The sequence below is a fragment of the Aquarana catesbeiana genome, linkage group LG03 (assembly GCF_042186555.1).
Source record: "Aquarana catesbeiana isolate 2022-GZ linkage group LG03, ASM4218655v1, whole genome shotgun sequence".
Taxonomy (NCBI): domain Eukaryota; kingdom Metazoa; phylum Chordata; class Amphibia; order Anura; family Ranidae; genus Aquarana; species Aquarana catesbeiana.
Window position 1 is genome coordinate 10,626,866 of NC_133326.1, and position 20,746 is coordinate 10,647,611.

The window sequence follows — 20,746 nt, forward strand, 5'->3', positions numbered from 1 at the left end:
GATTTTGTTGTCGGAATGTCCGAACAAAGTCCGACCGTGTGTACGGGGCATAAGAGAAAATCCAGACAGAGACGAGAAGTTATGGGGTGTCCCCTCAGACTCATACAGCTGCGTGTTCAATTTGAGCGTCTGCTGTTGATGCATGTTCTCATTTAATATAGGATGCAGTCTTGACATTAATTTTACAGAAAGTCCAGCACTACCAGATCACTTTATTACCATCTCAGCCAATGAGAAAATACAGACTGCTGAGAAGGTATGGGGAGGGGGGGTCTCCTCTGACTCATTCAGCTGTGTATGCAATCTGAGCTCCTGCTGTTGATATACAGTATGTTTGCATTTAATATAGGATACAGTCATGGCATTCATTTTACAGAAAGTCCAGCACTACCAAGTCACTTTCTCACTATCTAAGCCTAGGAGAAAATCTAGAGTTGAAAAGGTATGGGGGGATGTCTCCTCTGACTCATACAGCTGTGTGTGCAATTTTAGCTCCTGCTGTTGATATAGCTTCACATTTAATATAGGATGCAGTCATGGCCTTCATTTTACAGAATGCCCAGCACTACCAGATCACTTTCTCACTGTCTCAGCCTAAGAGAAAATCCAGACAGAGTTGAAAATATAGGTGGTGTCTTCTCTGACTCATTCAGCTGTGTGCGCAATTTGAGCTCCTGCTGCTGATAAATCTTCGCATGTAATACAGGATGCAGCCATGGCATTCATTCAATAGAAAGTCCAGCACTACCAGGTCAATTTCTCACTATGTTACCCAAAGATAAAATCAAGACAGAGCTGAGACGGTATATGGGGGGGGGGGGGGGTTGATGGGTCTCCTCTGACTGATTTGGCTATGTGTAAAAATTGAGCTCCCGCTGTTAATGTATGTTTGCAACACAGGCTATGTACAGCAAACCAGTAAAGTCAGCCTGGTAAGAAAGGGACAAGCACTCCATTTGATGTCTGCGGATGGTACACATCCACCAATAATATGCAATATTTCATGTTTGCCTTACTAAAATGGGGTATGAATTTATTTTTATTTTTTTTAAAGGGGGGGGGGGATTCAGAATATTTCACAGGTCCTGCATTTAATATATAATTAAAACATATTCAAAACACTATATACAGTATTTCCATTCGGTGTAAGACAATAACTTTGTTGCAATTGTTTAAAAATGGAAAGTCTATCAGCCTTGATACCAATTTACCCAAAATACACCAATTATTACTAAGCTGTACTCTTTCGGTAGCTATCAAAAAAAGGGTCAGACAATTTTGGCGGCAGACTGGTTACCTTGCTCCAGTTCCCCACCGTCCATGATGCACAAGGCCTCAGATAGCACCGACGTGCGGGAGCTGGTTTGGCGCTGGCGTCACATGTGTTATTACCTTCCGCAGTGCACGCAACTGTGCGCCACATCGCACCAAGACCGCAGGAGGTGGAACACTAGAAAAAAAAAAAAGAAACGTGTAACATGTACATGCCATTCCTGCTAGACCTATATATAGAAAACCAAATGTCTTAAAGCCGAACTCCAGCAACTGGTACAAATATCTACATTTTACTTGGTGTCAACCTCTTGAATTTCTAAAGCGGTTTCAAAGCCGCGTACACACGATCGGATTTTCCGATGGGAATTGTGCGATGACGGGCTGTTGGCAGAAAATCCGACCGTTTGTACGCTCCATCGGACAATTGTTGTCGGGTTTTCCGCGGACAAATGTTGGATGGCAGGCTTTAAAATTTTCCGCGGACAAATGTCTGTTGTCGGATTTTCCGAGCATGTGTACACAAGTCCGTTGGACAAAAGTCCAAAGTACAAACACGCATGCTCGGAAGCAAGGGACGAGCCGGAAGCGGTCGGTCTTGTGAACTAGCGTTCGTAATGGAGAATTAACATTCGTGACGCGGCAAATTCTGAAATCTGGAAATGCAGCGCACAATTCTCTTCTTCTTTAATGGGATAATAATGAAGCTGCTTTGCTGGTGATACTGATGGAGTTCTGCCAAACGTATTTAAAAAGGCTTTTTTTTTTCTAGTGATATTAAGAATAATATTATTTTTTTTTTTTGGACAAGTTACCACAACACCATTATCCCGTCGTTTTTTTAGGTCAATGATACAACTATGTTGATGTCCCTTGTTAATGTTACATTGTATTTTTTAAATGTAACTGCTGACTCCCAAGCTGTCATTTGAAGTAAAACACAGAGCCAAGTATTATTCTACACAATATTTTTATTGTGCATTAAAAAAAGAAAACAAATAAAATTAGACATGATATCTGCCAATAGAACTTAACCAAAAAATGCATTCTATGCATCCAAAATATAGAAAATAAACAAATCAAATTATTCAACCAAAAAATAAAATAAAAGCCTCATGCATGTGTCCTGCTTCTTAATAAAGGGGGTCAACAATTATTATTATTATTATTATTATTATTATTATTATACAATGCCAAGATTTGGTGAAAGCAGGGGTCCGTCATCCGGAGATAATTCCGAAAATCATCTGGATTATTCTCCTGGAGCTCCCGCAGCAAAGGCATATGACAGAATTGGTCACAATTAATAAAGCAACCAATTTTTGGTCCAAGAAATCCTCCTCCTCCTGTTCCTGGACTGGACTTGGGTCAAAGCAAAAACTCCAAGGTCATTAATAAATAACACGTTATCTCCTCCGATTCCGCAACATGGCTGGTTGATGAACCAACTGAAAAGCGCGAAATGAAAAGCGCGAAGCAACACTCACCAAAGTTCTACTAACAAAAAATTAGCAGAAGGAGCCCAAAGGGTGGCGCTAAAGATCTGAAAAAAACACATAGTACGTCGCTACGGTCGTGTTTGTTGGCTGACAATTGTGTGCCGTTTGTATGCAAGACAAGTTTGAGGCCAACGCCCTTCGGACAAAAGTCTGCGGTTTTGTTGCCGGAAAATCTGATCGTGTGTACGACGCTTAAGGCTGGGTTCACACTGCCGTACAGAGCGGATTGCAGCAGGGGGTGCGAGGCGTCGCTGTTCACCGTTTTAGGTCTGACTTCGGTCTGAATTTTTGACTGAATTTGGACGTGAAACGGACCAGAAGACGCACGTGACTCCTGTGCAATTCACTCCGCAACCGTCCCAGAGCTATGCAAACCAGCTCCATTGGGGGGGCGGTCACAGTCTCCTGACATGCGAATGGATGCGGGGAAATCAGCTTCCAAGTCGCAATAGTGTGAACCCAGCCTAAAGGTTGTAATTAAAAACAAAAAACAAATATGTTATTCTTACCTGCTCTGTGTAATGGTTTTGCACAGAGCAGATCCTCTTCTGTTTGGGTCCTGGCTCCTCCCCTCTGCTGAGGGCACCCAAAAGCAAGCCTTTTGCTATGGGGGCACTCGAGCAGGCTTGCTTCCAAGCCACGCTCCTGTAGACATTGCCCATTCATACGTGGAGCTCGGCCCTGCCCCCTCTTTCGCTCATCATTGGCTCACTGGCTGTGATTGACAGCAGCGGGAGCCAATGGCTCCCACGGCTGTGTGAGACAATAAGGGAGAGAGAGGACCAGGAAGCTAGTGGAGGTCACTGTCTAGTACAGTGACTTCCAGCTTCTAGGGGGTTCCCACAGGTACGGTCTATACATAGTTACATTAGTCCAAGCTGGAACACTATCACTATAGTAAAAAATGCCATGCCTAGAATTCTTCTTTAACTATGCTGATATTACTAACTGTGGAAGGGAGGTCCATATCTTTACTCCTCTAACAGCAAAGAACCCTTTATGCAGTTCATGATGTAATAGTTTCTTGTCCAACTGCTGTGGCCAATGTGTCTTCTTCAGGGTCCTTTGATTGAACAGCTCATTCCCATTACAACAGTCCCCACTCTTACATCTGTATAATGCGATCATATCCCTTTTAAGTGCCTCTTTCCAGGGAGAATATGTTTAATTTCTGTACACTTCCTCATAACTGAGGAAATGTCCTCCATCCCACCTACTAAATTGGTTTCCCTTCTCAGAACTCTCTAGTTCAAGAAAAATGTTTTCCTGAAGATTGATGCCCAAAATAGAACCCACCCCCCTTTCTAATTTTGTTGCCCTTATCTGAACCCTCTCTAGTGCAAGGACACCGTTCCTGAGAATTGGTGCCCAGAACTTACCACTTATTCAAGATAAGGCCAAACCCGTGTTTTGTAAAATGGTAGAATTATAGTTTTGTCTCTTCTGTTGGCTTTATTGGCTACAGCCTGGCATTGCATTCTATTGTTGAGTCTGTGGTCTACAAGGACCCCCAAGTCATTTTCCATCCTGGATTCCCCCCCAAGGATTACCTCCTAATGAGTATACTTAGTGTAATACTTTACACCAACGGGTCTTTCTTTAAGGTGAGCAGGCAGTTCACCCAGAGGTGGCGGTGGAGGTTATTGAATCACTTATCACAGATTATTATATGGCACGGAATTGGAGCTGGTTTGCGGTGCAGATGAGATTCCAGACGTGTTTCTAATGGCACTCAAAGAGGACTTTATTACTTGGACTCTCTTTATACAGTGCCTTGAAAAAGTATTCACACCCCTTGAAATTTTCCACATTTTGTCATGTTACAACCAAAAACGTAAATGTATTTTATTGGGATTTTATGTCATAGACTGACACAAAGTGGAAGGAAAATGATAAATGGTTTTCCAAATGTTTTACAAATAAATATGTGAAAAGTGTAGGGGGGCACTTGTATTCAGCCCCCTCTACTCTGATACCCCTAACTGAAATCCAGTGGAACCAATTGCCTTCAGAAGTCACTTAATTATTAAATAGAGTCCACCTGTGTGTAATTTAATCTCAGTATAAATACAGATGTTCTGTGAAGCCCTCAGAGGTTTGTTGGAGAACCTTAGTGGACAACAGCATCATGACACCAGACAGGTCAGGGATAAAGTTGTGGAGAAGTATAAAGCAGGGTTAGGTTATAAAAAATTATCCCAAGCTTTGAAAGTCTCATGGAGCTCTGTTCAATCCATCATCGGAAAATGGAAAGAGCATGGCACAACTGCAAACCTACCAAGACATGACCGTCCACCTAAACTGACCGGCCGGGCAAGGAGAGCATTCATCAGAGAAGAGCCAAGAGGTCCATGGTAACTCTGGAGGAGCTGCAGAGATCCACAGCTCAGGTGGGAGACAACTATTAGTCGTGTTCTCCACAAATCTGCCCTTTATGGAAGAGTGACAAGAAGAAAGACATTGGTGAAAGAAAGTCATAAGAAGTCCTGTTTGTAGTTTGTGAGAAGCCATGTGGAGGACACAGCAAACATGTGGAAGAAGGTGCTCTGGTCAGATGAGACCAAAATTGGACTTTTTGGCCTAAAAGCAAAACTGTAATGCCTCGTTCACACGATCGGACTTTCCGCCAACAAAACCGTGGATTTTTGTTCGAAGGTTGTTGGCTCAAACTTGTCTTGCATACACACGTTAACACACAAATGTTGGCCAACAATTCCGAACGTGGGAACGCGGTGTGTTCCCTAGGGAGGTGTTTCTAACTGTGGAGAGGAGGGGACTGACTGGGAGAACAGAGAGATCGCTGTTCCTGATCACTAGGAACAGCAGATCTCTCCCTACACCCCTGACAGAACGGTGATCTGTGTCAGGGCTGGGCTCAGCCCTTCCTTCTCAGAGCTGGCTGCTCAGCTGTCGACTAATTGCCAGCTCCTATCTCTCCACACTTACTCAGCTGTTGATGATATCCTGCTCGTCAGTCCTGCCTACCTAAGCCGTCCAGCCCAGAGGATCTCTGCCTTCGCCTTGGTCAACATCACAGAGACGCTCTCCTGCAATCCTGTTAAAAGACTTGCTTGGCTGACATCCCTTCTGGCTCCAGATCCTGCTTGCCGTTTTTACTACGCTCATCTCCGGCTCCCTGACGTTTTGGCTTGTCTGACTATCCGTTTCCGGTTCCTGAACTCTGGCTATATTTTGACTATGTTTGTTCTATTTACTTTTATTATTAAACAAGTGTGATTTAACTGTACTTCTGTCTCGGGCTGATTTCATGGTTTCTGACAATCTCTCTGTTTACATTGACAGATTCCCATTCTGGCTCTCTGAGGAGTGATCGCTGGTCGCCGGCGGACATCGCGGCCGCCGGCCACGTGCAACCGGCTCCGGCGTCGCGCCCTCCCCCCCCCCCTCGTAGAGGTCTTAAAGCGCCCGCTGTACAGCTACAGTGATTCGGCTGGTCGGCAAAGTGTTAAAACTGCCCAATATCTGCCCGCTGCCAATCTTCCTGATCAACCGTAGGTGTTTTTTTTAGCTCAATGCAAGTGACTGAAAACGTTGTATTATGTGGCCTAGATCCCAAACCACAGATTAGCCTGAAAGCAATACATTGAAAGGTTTAGATTGGGTTGGACGCTGTACAATACCAGATATTTTTTTAGCACATGTTAGTATTCATGAAGACATTACGTACCGATGTTTATTGGGGATTTGAAAAAAAACATGAACCTATATGACTCGAACAAAACAAAGACGATTAAAACTGCCAGAAATCCGCATCCTCCACCACATGGTGATTCATGCAGAAATGTGCATTGTGCTTCTAACCACACGATGGGAGACCTCGGATGACTTTAATAATGGAGCCAAGTCAGAGCCCATCGGCATTCCAAAAAAGATAAGAATGGTTGTCTTTGTTTCCCTCTATTTCAGATATACAAGTTATTTTCCTGGAGGCTGGCACCGCAAATAAATGATTGGTCTAGGGCCAGCAGTGCAGATCTTGCGCCGACTCAAGTAATGTTATGGAGGTTTTGTTTTTATCCACTTCAGCCCCGGGAAGATTTGACTCCCCTTCCTGACCAGAGCACTTTTTTTGCGATTCGTCACTGCGTCGCTTTAACTGACAATTGCGCGGTCGTGCAACATTGTACCCAAACAAAATTGACGTCCTTTTTTTCCCCCCACAAATAGAGCTTTCTTTTGGTGGTATTTGATCACCTCTGCGGTTTTTATTTTTTGCGCTATAAACAAAAAAAAAAAACCGACAATTTTGAAAAAAAAAAAAGCAATATTTTTTTACTTTTTGCTATAATAATTATCCCCCAAAAATATATAAAAAAAAAATTTCCTCAGTTTAGGCCGATACGTATTCTTCTACATATTTTTGGTAAAAAAAAAAAAAAAAAATCGCAATAAGCGTAGATTGATTGGTTTGCGCAAAAGTTATAGCGTCTACAAAATAGGGGATAGTTTTATGGCGTTTTTATTAATTTTTTTTATTAGTATCGACGGCGATCTGCGATTTTTATCGTGACTGTGACATTATGGCGGACACATCGGACACTTTTGACACTATTTTGGGACCATTGTCATTTATACAGCGATCAGTGCTATAGAAAAATGCACTGATTACTGTGTAAATGGTGTAAATGACACTGGCAGGGAAGGGGTTAAACCAGGGGTCTCAAACTGGTGGACCTCCAGCTGTTGATGGGACTACAAGTCCCGTCATGCCTCTGTCTGTGGGAGTCATGCTTGCAACTGTCAGCCTTGCAAAGCCTCATGGGACTTGTAGTTTCATAACAGCTGGAGGGCCGCCAGTTTGAGACCACTGGGTTAAACACTAGGGGGAGATCAAGGGGTTAAGTGTGTCCTAGGGAGTGATTCTAACTGTGTGGGGGGGTGGGCTACCACTGACATGACAGCGATCACCGCTCATCATGACACAAGGCAGATCGGGGGAAATGTCTTGTTTACATTTCCCCGTTCCACCTCTCCACACCGCAATTGCGGGCCGCCGGCAAACATCGAGTTCCCGGAACCCACGGGCACGCTCCCGGCGGCAAATTTAAAGGGACGTACCTGTACGCCCATTTGCCTGCCTGTGCCATTCTGCCGACGTATATATGTGTGTGTGCGGCGGTCGGCAAGCGGTTAAACTCCCTCTTGCATAGCTCCCAACATTTTGAGATGAGAATGAGGGGCACCTACTAGCAAATGTATGTAGGTATAGGACACGCCCCCTGCCACGCCCCTTAAAGGGGACATATCCAAAAAAAAAAAGGGTTAATTAAATCCACAAGTGATTTTTTTTGTGAATAAAAACACAAAGCGCTGTGATACTTATTGAAAAAAATCAAGGATCAAAAATATATAGATTTTGTGAGGCTGCTATCAATCAAAAGTGTTCAGAATCACTCAAATGTATAAATAAATTAATAAATTGATGCGCTTCACTACGTGATCAATGATAATTGCATGATTCCTGCCTGGCTGTCTTAATATTTATTTATTTAATAAGTGTATCAGTAGTGTGGCCATTTATTTTTATTATCATTCTATTATTTATTTTTAACTGATGTATTTTACACACTGAGACACCAGTCATATATTTTTTACACATGTGATCAGTTTTTTAGCTACAATCTTCTTCCTGCACAATTATTTTAGTTAAATATTTTGCACATATGTTTTTGCACAGTATCCTTTCTGCACAATATTTATAATTGCTGAATGATCCTTGTATGGGGGTCTTATGGAATCATGCAATTATCATTGATCACGTAGTGAAGCGCATCAATTTCTTAATTTAAGTGATTTTTTTTACCACCAATATTCCTTTATATTGGCTTTTAAAATTGACAAATGCATCCATTTAGAATTTGGATGCAAAGTTTAGCACTGGGAAACACTTTTTGAAAGATAACAAGTGCATTTTATATACAACTATATAGATCAGACCATAATGAGGGACAAATGAGGGGGGAAAGAGGGACAGAGGGACATTGCTCCAAATCAGGGACAGTTCCTCGAAATCAGGGACAGTTCCTCGAAATCAGGGACAGTTGGGCGCTAAGCCTCTTGTGTAAGTAACATTTTCCATAGAAATCCAGGATATATGGGTTCTCTACAAGTTTTTGGATTTCACTGAAGAGGGTTGGGACAAGGCTATAACTCTTTGTTTGACCCCTTCATAAAATGTACAAAAATGTTCAGGTATCTTCCAAAATATTCAGAATTCTAGAAAATTTACACTGCTCTTCCTACAAAACAACCGCCAGAACACCATTGACTTTCCTATCACTGAGCATTGAAGAGTTCAGTACTGGAGGAGCAGTGGTTCCCAACCTCCACACTTAGTCCTCAGGTACCACCAACAGGTCATGGTTTGAGGATTTTCTTCACTTTGCAGAAGTGCTTTAACCACCAATACCGGGCACTTTCACTCCCTTCCTGCCCAGGCCAATTTTCAGCTTTCAGCGCTGTCGCATTTCGAATGACAATTGCTCGGTCATACAACACTGTACCCAGACTACATTTTTACCTTTTTTTCTCACAAATAGAGCTTTCTTTTGGTGGTATTTAATCACCACTGGGGGTTTTTTAAATTTTTTTTGCTAAACAAACGAAAAAAGACCAAAAATGTTGAAAAAAAAAGTTTCTTCGTTTCTGTTAGGGTCAGGTCACACTGGGGCGACTTGGGATCCGACTTGTACGCCCTCAAGTCGCCCCAAGTCGCCCCAGAAATAGATCCAATGGGAGTGAACGCTAGCGTCTTAATAGACACTACTGAAGTCGCTCCGACTTCAGAGCGTACTCCCTGTACTACTTTGATCCGACTTGGTAGGCGACCTGTACCATAGAAATCAATGGAAGTCGCCTCCAAGTCGGATCTCTCTGTAAAGTCAAGCGACTTTGCAGGGAAAACCCCTCCCTCCCCCCCTCCCTCCCAGAGAGCTGATTGCCCTGTGATTGGCCACAGCCGAAGTCGCCTGTCATGGAGGCGACTTCAAGTCGCCTTGTAATTTGCTGAAGTCGCGCTGAAGTCGCGCTGAAGCCGCGGTACAAAGTCGCGCTGAAGTCGTGTTGCCCCTGTGTGAATCGAGCCTTAATTATTTTTGTAAATAAGTAATTTTTCTCCTCCACTGATGTGCACTAATGAGGCAAGACTGACGGGCACTGATAGGCTGCACTGACGAGCACTGATGAAGCAGCACTGATATGGGTGGTGGCACTATTATGCAGCACTGATGTACACTGATCGGTGGAACTGAAGGGCGGCACTGATGTACACTGATAGGTAGCACTGATGTACACTAATAGGTTGAACAGATTAGAGGCACTGTTGTACACTGATGTAGGAACTGAAAGGCAGCACTGATGTACACTGACAGGTGGCACTGATGTACACTAATAGGTGGAACTGATGGGCGGCACTGATGTACACGGATAGGCTGAACAGATCGGCGGCACCAATGTACACTGATGTCGGAACTGAAGGGCGGCACTGATGTACACTGATAGGGTGAACTGAAGGGTGGCACTGATGTACAGTGATAGGTGGCACTGATGTACACTGATAGGTGGCACTGATGGGCGGCACTGATGTACACGGATAGGTTGAACAGATTGGCGGCACCGATGTACACTGATGTCGGAACTGAAAGGCGGCACTGATGTACACTGATAGGGTGAACTGAAGGGTCGCACTGATGTACACTGATAGGTGGCACTGATGTACACTGATAGGTGGCACTGATGTACACTGATAGGTGGCACTGATGTACACTGATAGGTGGAACTGATGTACACTGATAGGTGGAACTGATGGGCGGCACTGATGTACACTGATAGGCGGAATTAATGTACCAGTGTAGTCTGACAGGCGGAACTGATGGGCGGCACTGATAGGAGGCACTAATGGGCACAGACAGGCATCACTGATGGGCACTGAAAGGCAGCACTGATTGGCACTGATTGGCATCATTGGTGGGCACTGGTAATCATCACTGGTGGGCACTGTGGGCATCACTGATGGGGCTGCACTGATAATCATTGCGCTGATTATCAGTGCAGATCTCTCCTGTGAGAAAATCCGCTTATCGCCTCTCCTCACACACTGTCAGCGTGAGGAGAGGAAAACCAATAACCGGCACTTCCTGTTTACACTGTGATCAGCTGTGATTGGACACAGCTGATCACATGGTAAAGAGCCTACGTCATAGGCTCTCTACCGTGATCAGTGATTCGGTGTGTCCGAGGAACACACCCCGCACCATGGATCACCGCGCACAAGTGACCCGTTCTGGAGGATTTTATATAATGTCCACTCAGAACAGGAAAGCTACCGCCCGGCCATGAATCTGTTATAGGCCGGATGGGAAGGTGGTAAATCAATGACAATGGCTTGGTATTTGAAAATCACTGCAATAGACACCACTACTCCAGCGATCTCCAATAGATTCCCTGCTGCATTCTATTCTAAACACAGGAGGTTGGCCACTAGGCACAGTTGACATTCAGAGATCACAAAGCATTCTCTGCGGTGGAGCGGCGGGGTGGTGATGTCACAATCTCCGCTTTGTCTAATTACAGAATGCTTTGCATTCCTTGAGAAAATGCAAAGCCTTCTCTGAATGGTGCCTGTGCCCAGTCCCCCGACCTCCTGTATTCACAATGCAGCACCCGCACCAGCCTCTAGAGGGATCCCACACGTATGGTATATACATAGTTGGTCCGAGCTGGACCAATGTAACCATGTAAAAATATCCATACCTCAAAATCTTTTTTGAAGACTAAAGTTGGGAACTGCTGTCATAGAGGCAGTGCCGGGATATGGTCATCCAGCGTCCAGGGCAAAGATGCCAAAGTGCGCCCCCCCCCCCCTCCCCCCACATCCATTTATAATGTGCAAGCTTAGGTGATCCTACGCCCAGCAGTCATTCGCCTGTGAAAATTACTGCCGCTATCAATACTCCTGTCAGCCTTGTAACAGAGGAAAAGCGCCCCCATCCCTACAGTGAACCATTGCGCTCAGGGCAGACGCCCCTCCTGCCCACCCCTTGTCCCGACCCTGCATCCCGGCCCTTTTCTGGACTAAAGAAAAAGATATCACAAACTGAGAGCTGAAGGTTGTAGCTGGGCCCCCTGGACATCCACCTCCTGTCTAGATACGTTGCTGCGGGCAACAGAACACACTCCTAAGCTACTTCTAAAAACATTTAATTCCTTTTGCCCCCCCCAGCAGACTTCAGGGTTGATTGCTTTTAATGTTTTGCGTGATATCTTCCAAATCTGCACATTATTACCATCTTTTACAGAAATACATTTTAGAAGATATATTTTGCACTTCACAAATCCGATCAAAGTGGCCTAGTCAGCATACAGGATAAAGACCGGCCTAGAGATGACTTTTTCTTCTTGCATTACTTGATAACTTTACCCATCTTCTAATAGTAAGTAAATTTCTCTCTACCTGCTCCATCTCTGAGACTCACCTCAGTCCAGTTTCCGACCCTCCAATGACTCCTCTGTAGCTCATCTCCCATAGGTGATGAGATGGACTGATTACTATAGGTTGTATTTAAACCTTTAGTCCTGTCTTCATTCAGATGAGGATATGTGCTTTCTCCATTATTAGAGTCTGGAATGTGCATCGTGATTGTAGTCAGGAACGGAACTATAGATGGGGATGGTGGCACCTCAGGCTTGCTGGAGGTCATACCATCAGGTCTTGTATGCAGAGTAGTCCTTACTAGAGAGATAATTTCTGCTGAATCTGTGGAAGATGGTGAAGGGGAACTCGATGACAAAACATCTGAAGAATCTTTAGACATATTAGGTAAAATATCTTGAGAGGAATTGTCTTGTAAACTGTTCTTTTCTGTTTGAGGTGAAAATGTGCGGCTTGAAGGAGTTTGGTATGTCGTTTGGTCTGGCGCAGGTTGTAGACCATGTCCCAGATCGGATGAGATATCAAGAGCTGGATTTTGTAAATCTTTATACCTTGTTTCTAGCTCTGAAGAAGATGAAGAGTAGGTTGAACCTTGTGTGGTTTTTGTCACTGAATACTGAGAAGAAAAATGTGTTGATGGCAATGATGTTGTCAGTTCTGGGACAGCGTGTTGAGGAACAGATGAATGTACAGGAATTGTTGGAAAGACCCGTGATGTAGTGGAAACCAAAACAGTCACTTCATCAGGGTAGGTGGTAGATGGCGTTAAGTATTCTTCATTTTCACTTTCTCCTTCCTGGATGTTTGATATGGGGGTAGGTTGTTTGTCATGATCGTATTTTCTCATAGTTACAGATGATTCCTTGGAATTCATAAATATATCATTCTGATCCTCCTGTGGACTGCTGGAACTCAAAGAGGCCTGCAAGGGACCAGTAGTGGTCAATCGATTATGTGGGCTTCCTGTTGAAAGGATCTCAGTATTGCCTTTTCCCAAGCTAGGGGTATGGACTGGAATGTATTCCTGATCTACATCTTCATCTTCTTTGATATTAATATCTTCTATGGGGTCATACGTTAAATCCTCATGAAAATTAATAAAATTGTAATCATAATAAAAATCATCAACGTAAGCTTTTCCTACTTTGCCTTGACCATCTCCAGCATTAGTGAAGTCCCCTTCTGAGATGGAATTGTCTTCCAGGGAATGCTTTTTGCTAGGGGAGGCTCTTGGATGGCCAGGAAAAATTTCATTGACAATTTCTTTGCTAGATCCTCCGCTTCCTGTCCAGTCAAATATCCTGAAGTCTGGAATACAGGCCGGCATAGCACATACTTGCTTGGAATTAGGATGTTCTGAAGGATCACAGGAGCCTCCTTCCAGGGCATTATCACAATATACATCTCGATGTTGGAAACCTTCTCCACAGGATACAGAGCACTAAGGTAAAGGGGACACAATAACTTTGTGTTAAACAAAGAAACATAAAAAATAGACTATGAATCAGAAAAAATTTTTGCCATGTTAGTGGTAATTTTTGACTAACTAAAGAGCAAGTCCACCCAAAACTGTCATTTTAGATGTACTAAACAAGGCTGAATGTGTCTATGTACTGGGATAGTCCATTGGGATAATCCATTGGGATAGTCCATTGGGATAATCCACTGGGATAGTCCATTGGTAACGCTGTCCATGGATGCTACGATTGGCCTCCCTAGGTGTTTATTTAGATTTTTATGGATTTTGGGCAGATGATAGAAAAAAGCATTTCTTTACTGAATTCTACTGAGATTCTTTTTTCATTAACAACCACCTCTTTTAGCGCTCTACAGGTGAGGGCCTTTAACCCAGTGGTCTTTAAACTGCAGCCAGGGGGCGGATGCAGCCCTTTGCTTGCTTTTATCCAGCCCTTGGAGTGCTATTTTATTCACTGACACCAATGAAGAGCACAGTTCCTCCCAATGACACCAACAATGGGGCCCAATGACACCAATGATGGGGCACAATTCCTCCCAATGACACCAAGAATGAGGCCCAATGTCACCAATGATGGGGCACAATTTATCCCACTGATACCAATGATTTGGCACAATTCCTCCTACTGACACCAATGATAGGGGATTGTTTACTCCCACTGACGTTGGGACATTTTGTACTCCTAATGGCCCCAGTCCGGCACCCCCAAAAATCTGAAGGACAGTAAGCTGGCCTTTTGTTTAGAACGTTTGGAGAGCCCTGCTTTAACCCAAGCCCATATATTTCAGTGGGGTCGCTAATCAACCTACAGCAGGTAGAGGTATCTGAGAGCAGGGGTTCCGCAATGTAATCAACAGGCTGACTCATGCTAACATCTGCAAACATTCTTGGGCTCCCTAATAGGGCTTCTCCTGGAGATCTCGCTCCTAGCTTTGCTATGCCTACAGCACAACTTTCCTAGTGTCCTACCAAGAAAAGTGGTCACCTATTCCTGCACTATATGGAGATAAATGACCCCACTATTTAGTATATCACAAAGCAAGATATGCTATGTTGTAGGTTGTAATGTTGTATGGGTGAGTAGACGGGCCTTATCCAATGCCAGCCAAGTCTTCTCTCCAAATTGCCTGAAAGATAATCAGTCACTACATAGTATTATTGGTTAATACTTCCTTCCTTGATGGCAGGTATCTCAATGAGCCTGCAGTTATCCTTCTGTCTTGTGAGAATAACCTTTAGAGAAGGACACATTTTAAACCGATGAATGCGGGATGGGCAGGGGCTCATTCTAGCGATAAACTAAGACTGGAGGTTTGGATTTCCCTATAACTTTCCTACGTCCAAGGGATCCTGTGAAGCACATTTCTTTTTTTTTTTTAAGTCAAATATGTATGTGCAAGCAAACATGCCAACCACTAAGGAACAAAAATGTACCAATGTATCTTATTTGTGGTGGCAAGTTGTCTTTGAGGAGCTATTTGCATATAGGGACTGGCCTGGAGAGAGGGGGCGGCGCCCGGGTGCCCCTAATGGATGGGCCGCCCCTGCCTGGATAACATATAATGGGAATTAGACACAACAAATTTAGCATTAAAGTTGAACTATAGGCAAAACTTTTTTTTTTCCTTTTGTATAGAGTAAGGGAGGGTTATAACCCCTTTCAGATTTTTTTTTTCACCATCTGTGTCCCATTGCCTAGATTTTCCTTCCCTTCCCTTCCTGTCCCATAGCCAAACCGGAAACTAAGGAAATCCCTACAAATTAAGGGAATTCCTTGGGGACCTCCAGGTCACCAGAACTAGTGTCCCCCATTGGAAGATTTCCCCTCTATTACTTTTTTGGGGACAACCCATTTTCTTTCCCCCATTTACTTTCACTGATAATGATAAATAGGACAATTAGAGAGGGGGACTCTCCCTAATGGGGGCACAGACAGCAATAACAACTGGCAAGCATTCCAAGCCCTCTCCACTCCATCCTAAATGGAAAAAAAAAAGTTTTGCCTTTAGCTATACTTTAGGTACAGAATTCATGTACCTATAGACACCGTGGGCAGCCTTCAATAGTTATTGGCTACATATATTTTTCCCATCAGTAGAACAGTCATTGCAGGTAAGTCTATTTACACACTGTACAATGTTCTAACCCTGGGAAAGACCAGTAAACAAGAATAATTGTGTAAATCTCCAAGCGCATGGGTGTTGCTTTAGGAGCCAAAGGTTGAGTGCCTGCAGAATCCATTGATGGAAACCCAACCCTGAGATCAGGTAGAAGCAGTTCATTAGTGGCGAGTGTTGGTTGGTAACAGGAGGCGTGGTAAGGGTACTCAATAAAAAAGCACAATCTGAACCTGAGCAACCAATCAGAAGTGGTCTTACTGATCAGACATGGGTCTGCTTGGCTTTAATGGGTTATTGAATTTTGCACAGTATCAATTCATTTAGCACTGCCATTCAAATGTAAAAGTTAAAGGTCCTATCTCAACCCTCTCAGCCTCCGACAATGGTGCCGTGTGTAGATTTTCACACACACACAGTCAACATTTCCATTTTCCCTTTTGGCAAAGCTTACCTGGCTCCAGTTCCCATGGTGCCAGAGGGCAGGGCAGGGCTCTCGATGATTACAGTGAATGCTGGATTCAGGTTTGGGGAGGTGCTGACAATCTGAGGGTTGCAGAGCCCGCTGCTCATCTAGTCCGACACGTTGAATACACAGGACAGTTCTCTTCTGCACACCACCAGAGCCACACGTGATGGAGCACTGCTGCCATTCTCCGACCCACCACCTGTGCAGGACACAACGCAGACTGTTAAAGTGGGATATTAGGAGAAAAACTGCTATCTAATAATATATTCTCCATTAACCACAATAACAAGAATGTAAGCCAGCAATACATAGAGTTGTAGGCATCTACAAAGTTCAAACTTTCAAGGAGTGTGCAAAGTGCAGAACATAAGTAAGTTTCTGGTGAGATTTCTGGTTCTCTCAAATTTACAACTAGACCTCCTCGCTTCCCATCTGACCCATGTCTATTGGTGGCCACTGAGGCATACATTCCTATAAATTATTGACTCATTTCCTATATATAAAGGGCCTCTGACCATAAAAGAACTGTCATTTGCAACCCAGACACGCCTCTGCTGCACAATTTGATAAGTACGATGTGGTCTTGCAAACCTCCCAATGGGAACATCTTCTAGACCAACATGATCATGCTAAATTATTATCTCAGTGTTACTCCCTTCTGTCCTGCAACGTCTAGATTAGAGAAGGTTAAAGCTGGACTTTGGGAATGAGACAAATTCTACCCTTACAGTGGGCCCCCCTCCCGTACTGCAAGGGTTAAATGTTTGTTTGGTCTAGGGGAGTGTGGATATAGTATATGACTTACCTTGACCTTGGCCCCATCAGGCTCCAGCACCATTAAAGGTGGTGTCAGGAAAGGAACATTCAAGTGCACAGGAACCTAAAGAAATCTGCCCATGGCCGGATTGCAGGTGTGCGTGCCGGAGCGCATGCGCATGTGTGAGTGCGAACGCAAGTGCGCATTGATGCCAGAAGGGCTATTTAGAAGCGTGACATGTTGGGTATCAATTTTCGCGGCGTAACATTATCTTTCACAATATGAAAAAAATTTGGGCTAACTTTACTGTTGTCTTATTATTCAATTCAAAAAAGTGATATGAAAACGGTGTTCAAACCACACATGCGAGGTATCGCCGCGATCGTTAGAGCGAGAGCAATCATTCTAGCCCTAGACCTCCTCTGTAACTCAAAACATGCAACCTGTAGAATTTTTTAAACGTCGCCTTTTGGGGGATTTTTAAGGGTAAAAGTTTGTCGCCATTCCACGAGCGGGCGCAATTTTGAAGCGTGACATGTTGGGTATCAATTTACTCGGCGTAACATTATCTTTCACAATATAAAAAAGAAAAATTGGGCTAACTTTACTGTTGTCTTATTTTTTTAATAAAAAAAGTGTATTTTTTTCCAAAAAAAGTGCGTTCGTAAGACCGCTGCACAAATACGGTGTGACAGAAAGGATTGTAACAATCGCCATTTTATTCTCAAGGGTGTTAGAAAAAAAATGTATAATGTTTGGGGGGTTCTAAGTCATTTTCTAGCAAAAAAAAAAAGTGGTTAAATGATGGCGGGTGTGTACTGGCTAAGGATGAGCTCCGGCGTGTTCGCAAGCTGCACGTGCCGAGCCCGACAGGAAGTCAGAAATGCGCTGCGCTAATCACAGGCAGTGAGACATTTCCCAATCTCTGCAGCCGCACATCAGGAAATTTCTCACTGCTTGTGCAGTGCCGAGTTCCTGGCGGGCTCGGCACGTGCAGCTTGCGAACACGCCGGAGCTCATCCTTAGTACTGACTCTTATCTAACATGGGTTTGAATGTGATTGCTTAATTCTGAACACAGCTACATCCCCAGTTATAAGAGGGTGCGCACACTTATGCAACCATATTATTTTATTTTTTTATTTTTTTAGTTTTACTCCCCCCCTCCTAAAAGATTTCGGTTTGTTTTTCAATTGAGCTGTACAGTTTATAAGTCACATTAACCACTTGAGGTCCGGGCCATAGCCGAATGACGGCCACAGCATGGGCCTCAATTTCCGCCCCCCCACCCTAGGTGAATGAGTATGGGGTACATGGTACCCATTACCCGGTGACCACGCTCCCTAAAACGTCACAGTCCCAGCATGCCCAGGGACTGTGACGGCATAAGGGGGCGGGGTCTCCGCCTATATAAGTCACATCGGAGCTCTCAGAGAGCATTCCTGCCAGAGAGACCGTCGTGTCAACATGGGAAGAAGAGAAGAAGCCCAGAAGCCACAGGTCAAAAGTCCGGGCCTCCGCTGGCAAAAGAGTGGCTAGAAGACAGCGGAGGAGCCGGCAGAAGAACTGGAACACCGGGAGAAGAGGCCAGAGGGAGCGGAGAAGAAACAACAGGACGCCGGGAGAAGAGGAACCGGAGGGACCCCCGAAGCCGGAAGAAGACCCCCCCGGAGCTGTCTAATAAATTACTTCAAAAACCTGTGTAGTTTGTTTTATTATTTACACTTTTTCCCTAGGTGAATGGGTAGGGGTACCATGTACCCCATACTCATTCACCTAGGGTGGGGGGCCAGGATCTGGGGGCCCTCTTATTATAGGGGGCTCCCGGATTCTGATAAGCCCCCCGCCCGCAGATCCTGACAACCAACGGCCAGGGTTGTCGGGAAGAGGCCCTTGTCCTCATCAACATGGGGACAAGGTGCTTTGTGGTGGGGGGGCTCCGCAGGGCGCCTCCCCTCCCTCAAAGCACTCACCCCCCCATGTTGAGGGCATGCGACCTGGTACAGTTCAGGGGGGGGGCACTCGCTCGTTCCCACCCCCTTTCCTGACCGGCCGGGCTGTGTGCTCGGATCGGGGTCTGGTATGGATTTTGGGGGGGACCCCACGCCATTTTTTTTCGGCATAGGGGGTTCCCCTTAAAATCCATGCCAGACCTAAGGGCCTGGGATGCCCCACGACAGGGCTCGCAAGGTGTCAATCTTGCCGATAAAAGCGGCGAGATTGACTTCCTTTTCTAGTCCCGTCGTACCCGAGTCATGTTCAAAATGAACGGACTTGTCCGTGTGTGGGCAAGTCCGTTCATTATGAAAGTCCGCCGTAACTCCGGCGAAAGTCCGTCGGAAAAGACAGGCAGACCTAGCCTGCCGGAAAGTCCAGTCATGTGTAGGCAAGTCTGTCCGTTCAGAAAGTCCGGCGGTAGTCCGCCGGAAAGTCCGGCGGGAAGAATGTCGGACCAAGTCTGCCGGAAAGTCCGCTCGTGTGTACGTGGCATAACATTGTCCTCTGCATCTGAGCAAATGTCTTACACAATATTTAGTCCACCTCCTGGACCGATGGACCACCTGGTCTTTTTTTTTTTTTTTTGCCAGCACTCTTCTATGTCTGTGTAAGTCACCCACTAAGCATCTCATGGGGTACAAAAATTCAGTAATGGCCATTTATCTGAAGTGCATTCACTGAACTCAAGCCGTAAAGTTCTAATGCGTGGGAATGTCCCAAGTCTTCTGTCTCCACTCTACACTCTGTATGAGGTTTACACATGTGCGATTCATTTCGTTACGAATCAAATTTCGGACCAAATTTTCATTATTTGTCGATTCAGATGTAGTAACGATTAGCCACAATAGTAACGAATTTCTACAAATCCGAAAAAAATTATAACAAAACGAGTTATCCGAATTTGAATTCTAAAATTAATTTGAATTTGAAAACGAATTTGAATTCTAAAATAGATTCCAAATTTGAAATGAAACCAAATATTGCTATAAATACAGTAAGGTATAATAGTGCAATAAGTTGATGGTTCCTATTTATGCCCAGTACACACGATGAGATTATCCGACGAACGATTGTCCGTTTTTTTGGATTTTTTGCGCGCTTATCCCAGATCGAATCTGAAGAGTTTACTAAAGTCACGAAAATTCTCATACGACAGAAAAAAAATTCGGAAGTGATGTCATGTGTTGTAATGCATTTTCAAATGACAGCTGCACTGATTTTGTTCGTGCATGGCCGATCAAATAATATCAGATGAACTGTCCTGATCGGCTTCCGAAAGCTCTGTACTAATGATCCGATTATCGTACGATCGCTTCGAAAGCGGTATTTTTCGCACAATTTTCCGATCGTGTGTGCCGGGGATTAGGCTGCTTTAAAAAAATAGAACAGAAAATAAAGGAATAGAATATAATGGAATAAAACAGAATAGAATAGAAAATAAAGGAAAAGAACATAATAGAATAAAACAGAAAATAAAATAAAAGAATAGAATAGAGTAGAATAGAATAGCATAAAACAGAATACAATAGAATAGAAAATAAAAGAATAGAATAGAAAAAATAGAATAGATTAGAATAGAAAAGAATAAAATAGAACAAAAACAGTCGTCTTCCAAAATTCGAACTTCAAATGTCGAAATTTGAATTTCATATTGATTTGAAAATAACAAACATATGAAATGAATCTGAATATACGAAACAACTTCTG

The 20,746-nt window shown here is 44.0% G+C and overlaps 1 protein-coding gene across 1 annotated transcript in view; it reads right to left on the reverse strand.

Moving 5' to 3' along the window:
• Nucleotides 1-1,297: 1,297 nt before the first annotated feature.
• The window catches only part of ADAMTS7 (ADAM metallopeptidase with thrombospondin type 1 motif 7), a gene marked incomplete at its 3' end in the record, with an annotated part of 160,795 nt that continues 141,346 nt past the window's right edge, over nt 1,298-20,746 (reverse strand). The window contains 3 exon segments of the mRNA XM_073618259.1: nt 1,298-1,450; nt 12,266-13,663; nt 16,271-16,484. Of these exon segments, the coding sequence (XP_073474360.1) occupies nt 1,298-1,450; nt 12,266-13,663; nt 16,271-16,484 (1,765 nt within the window).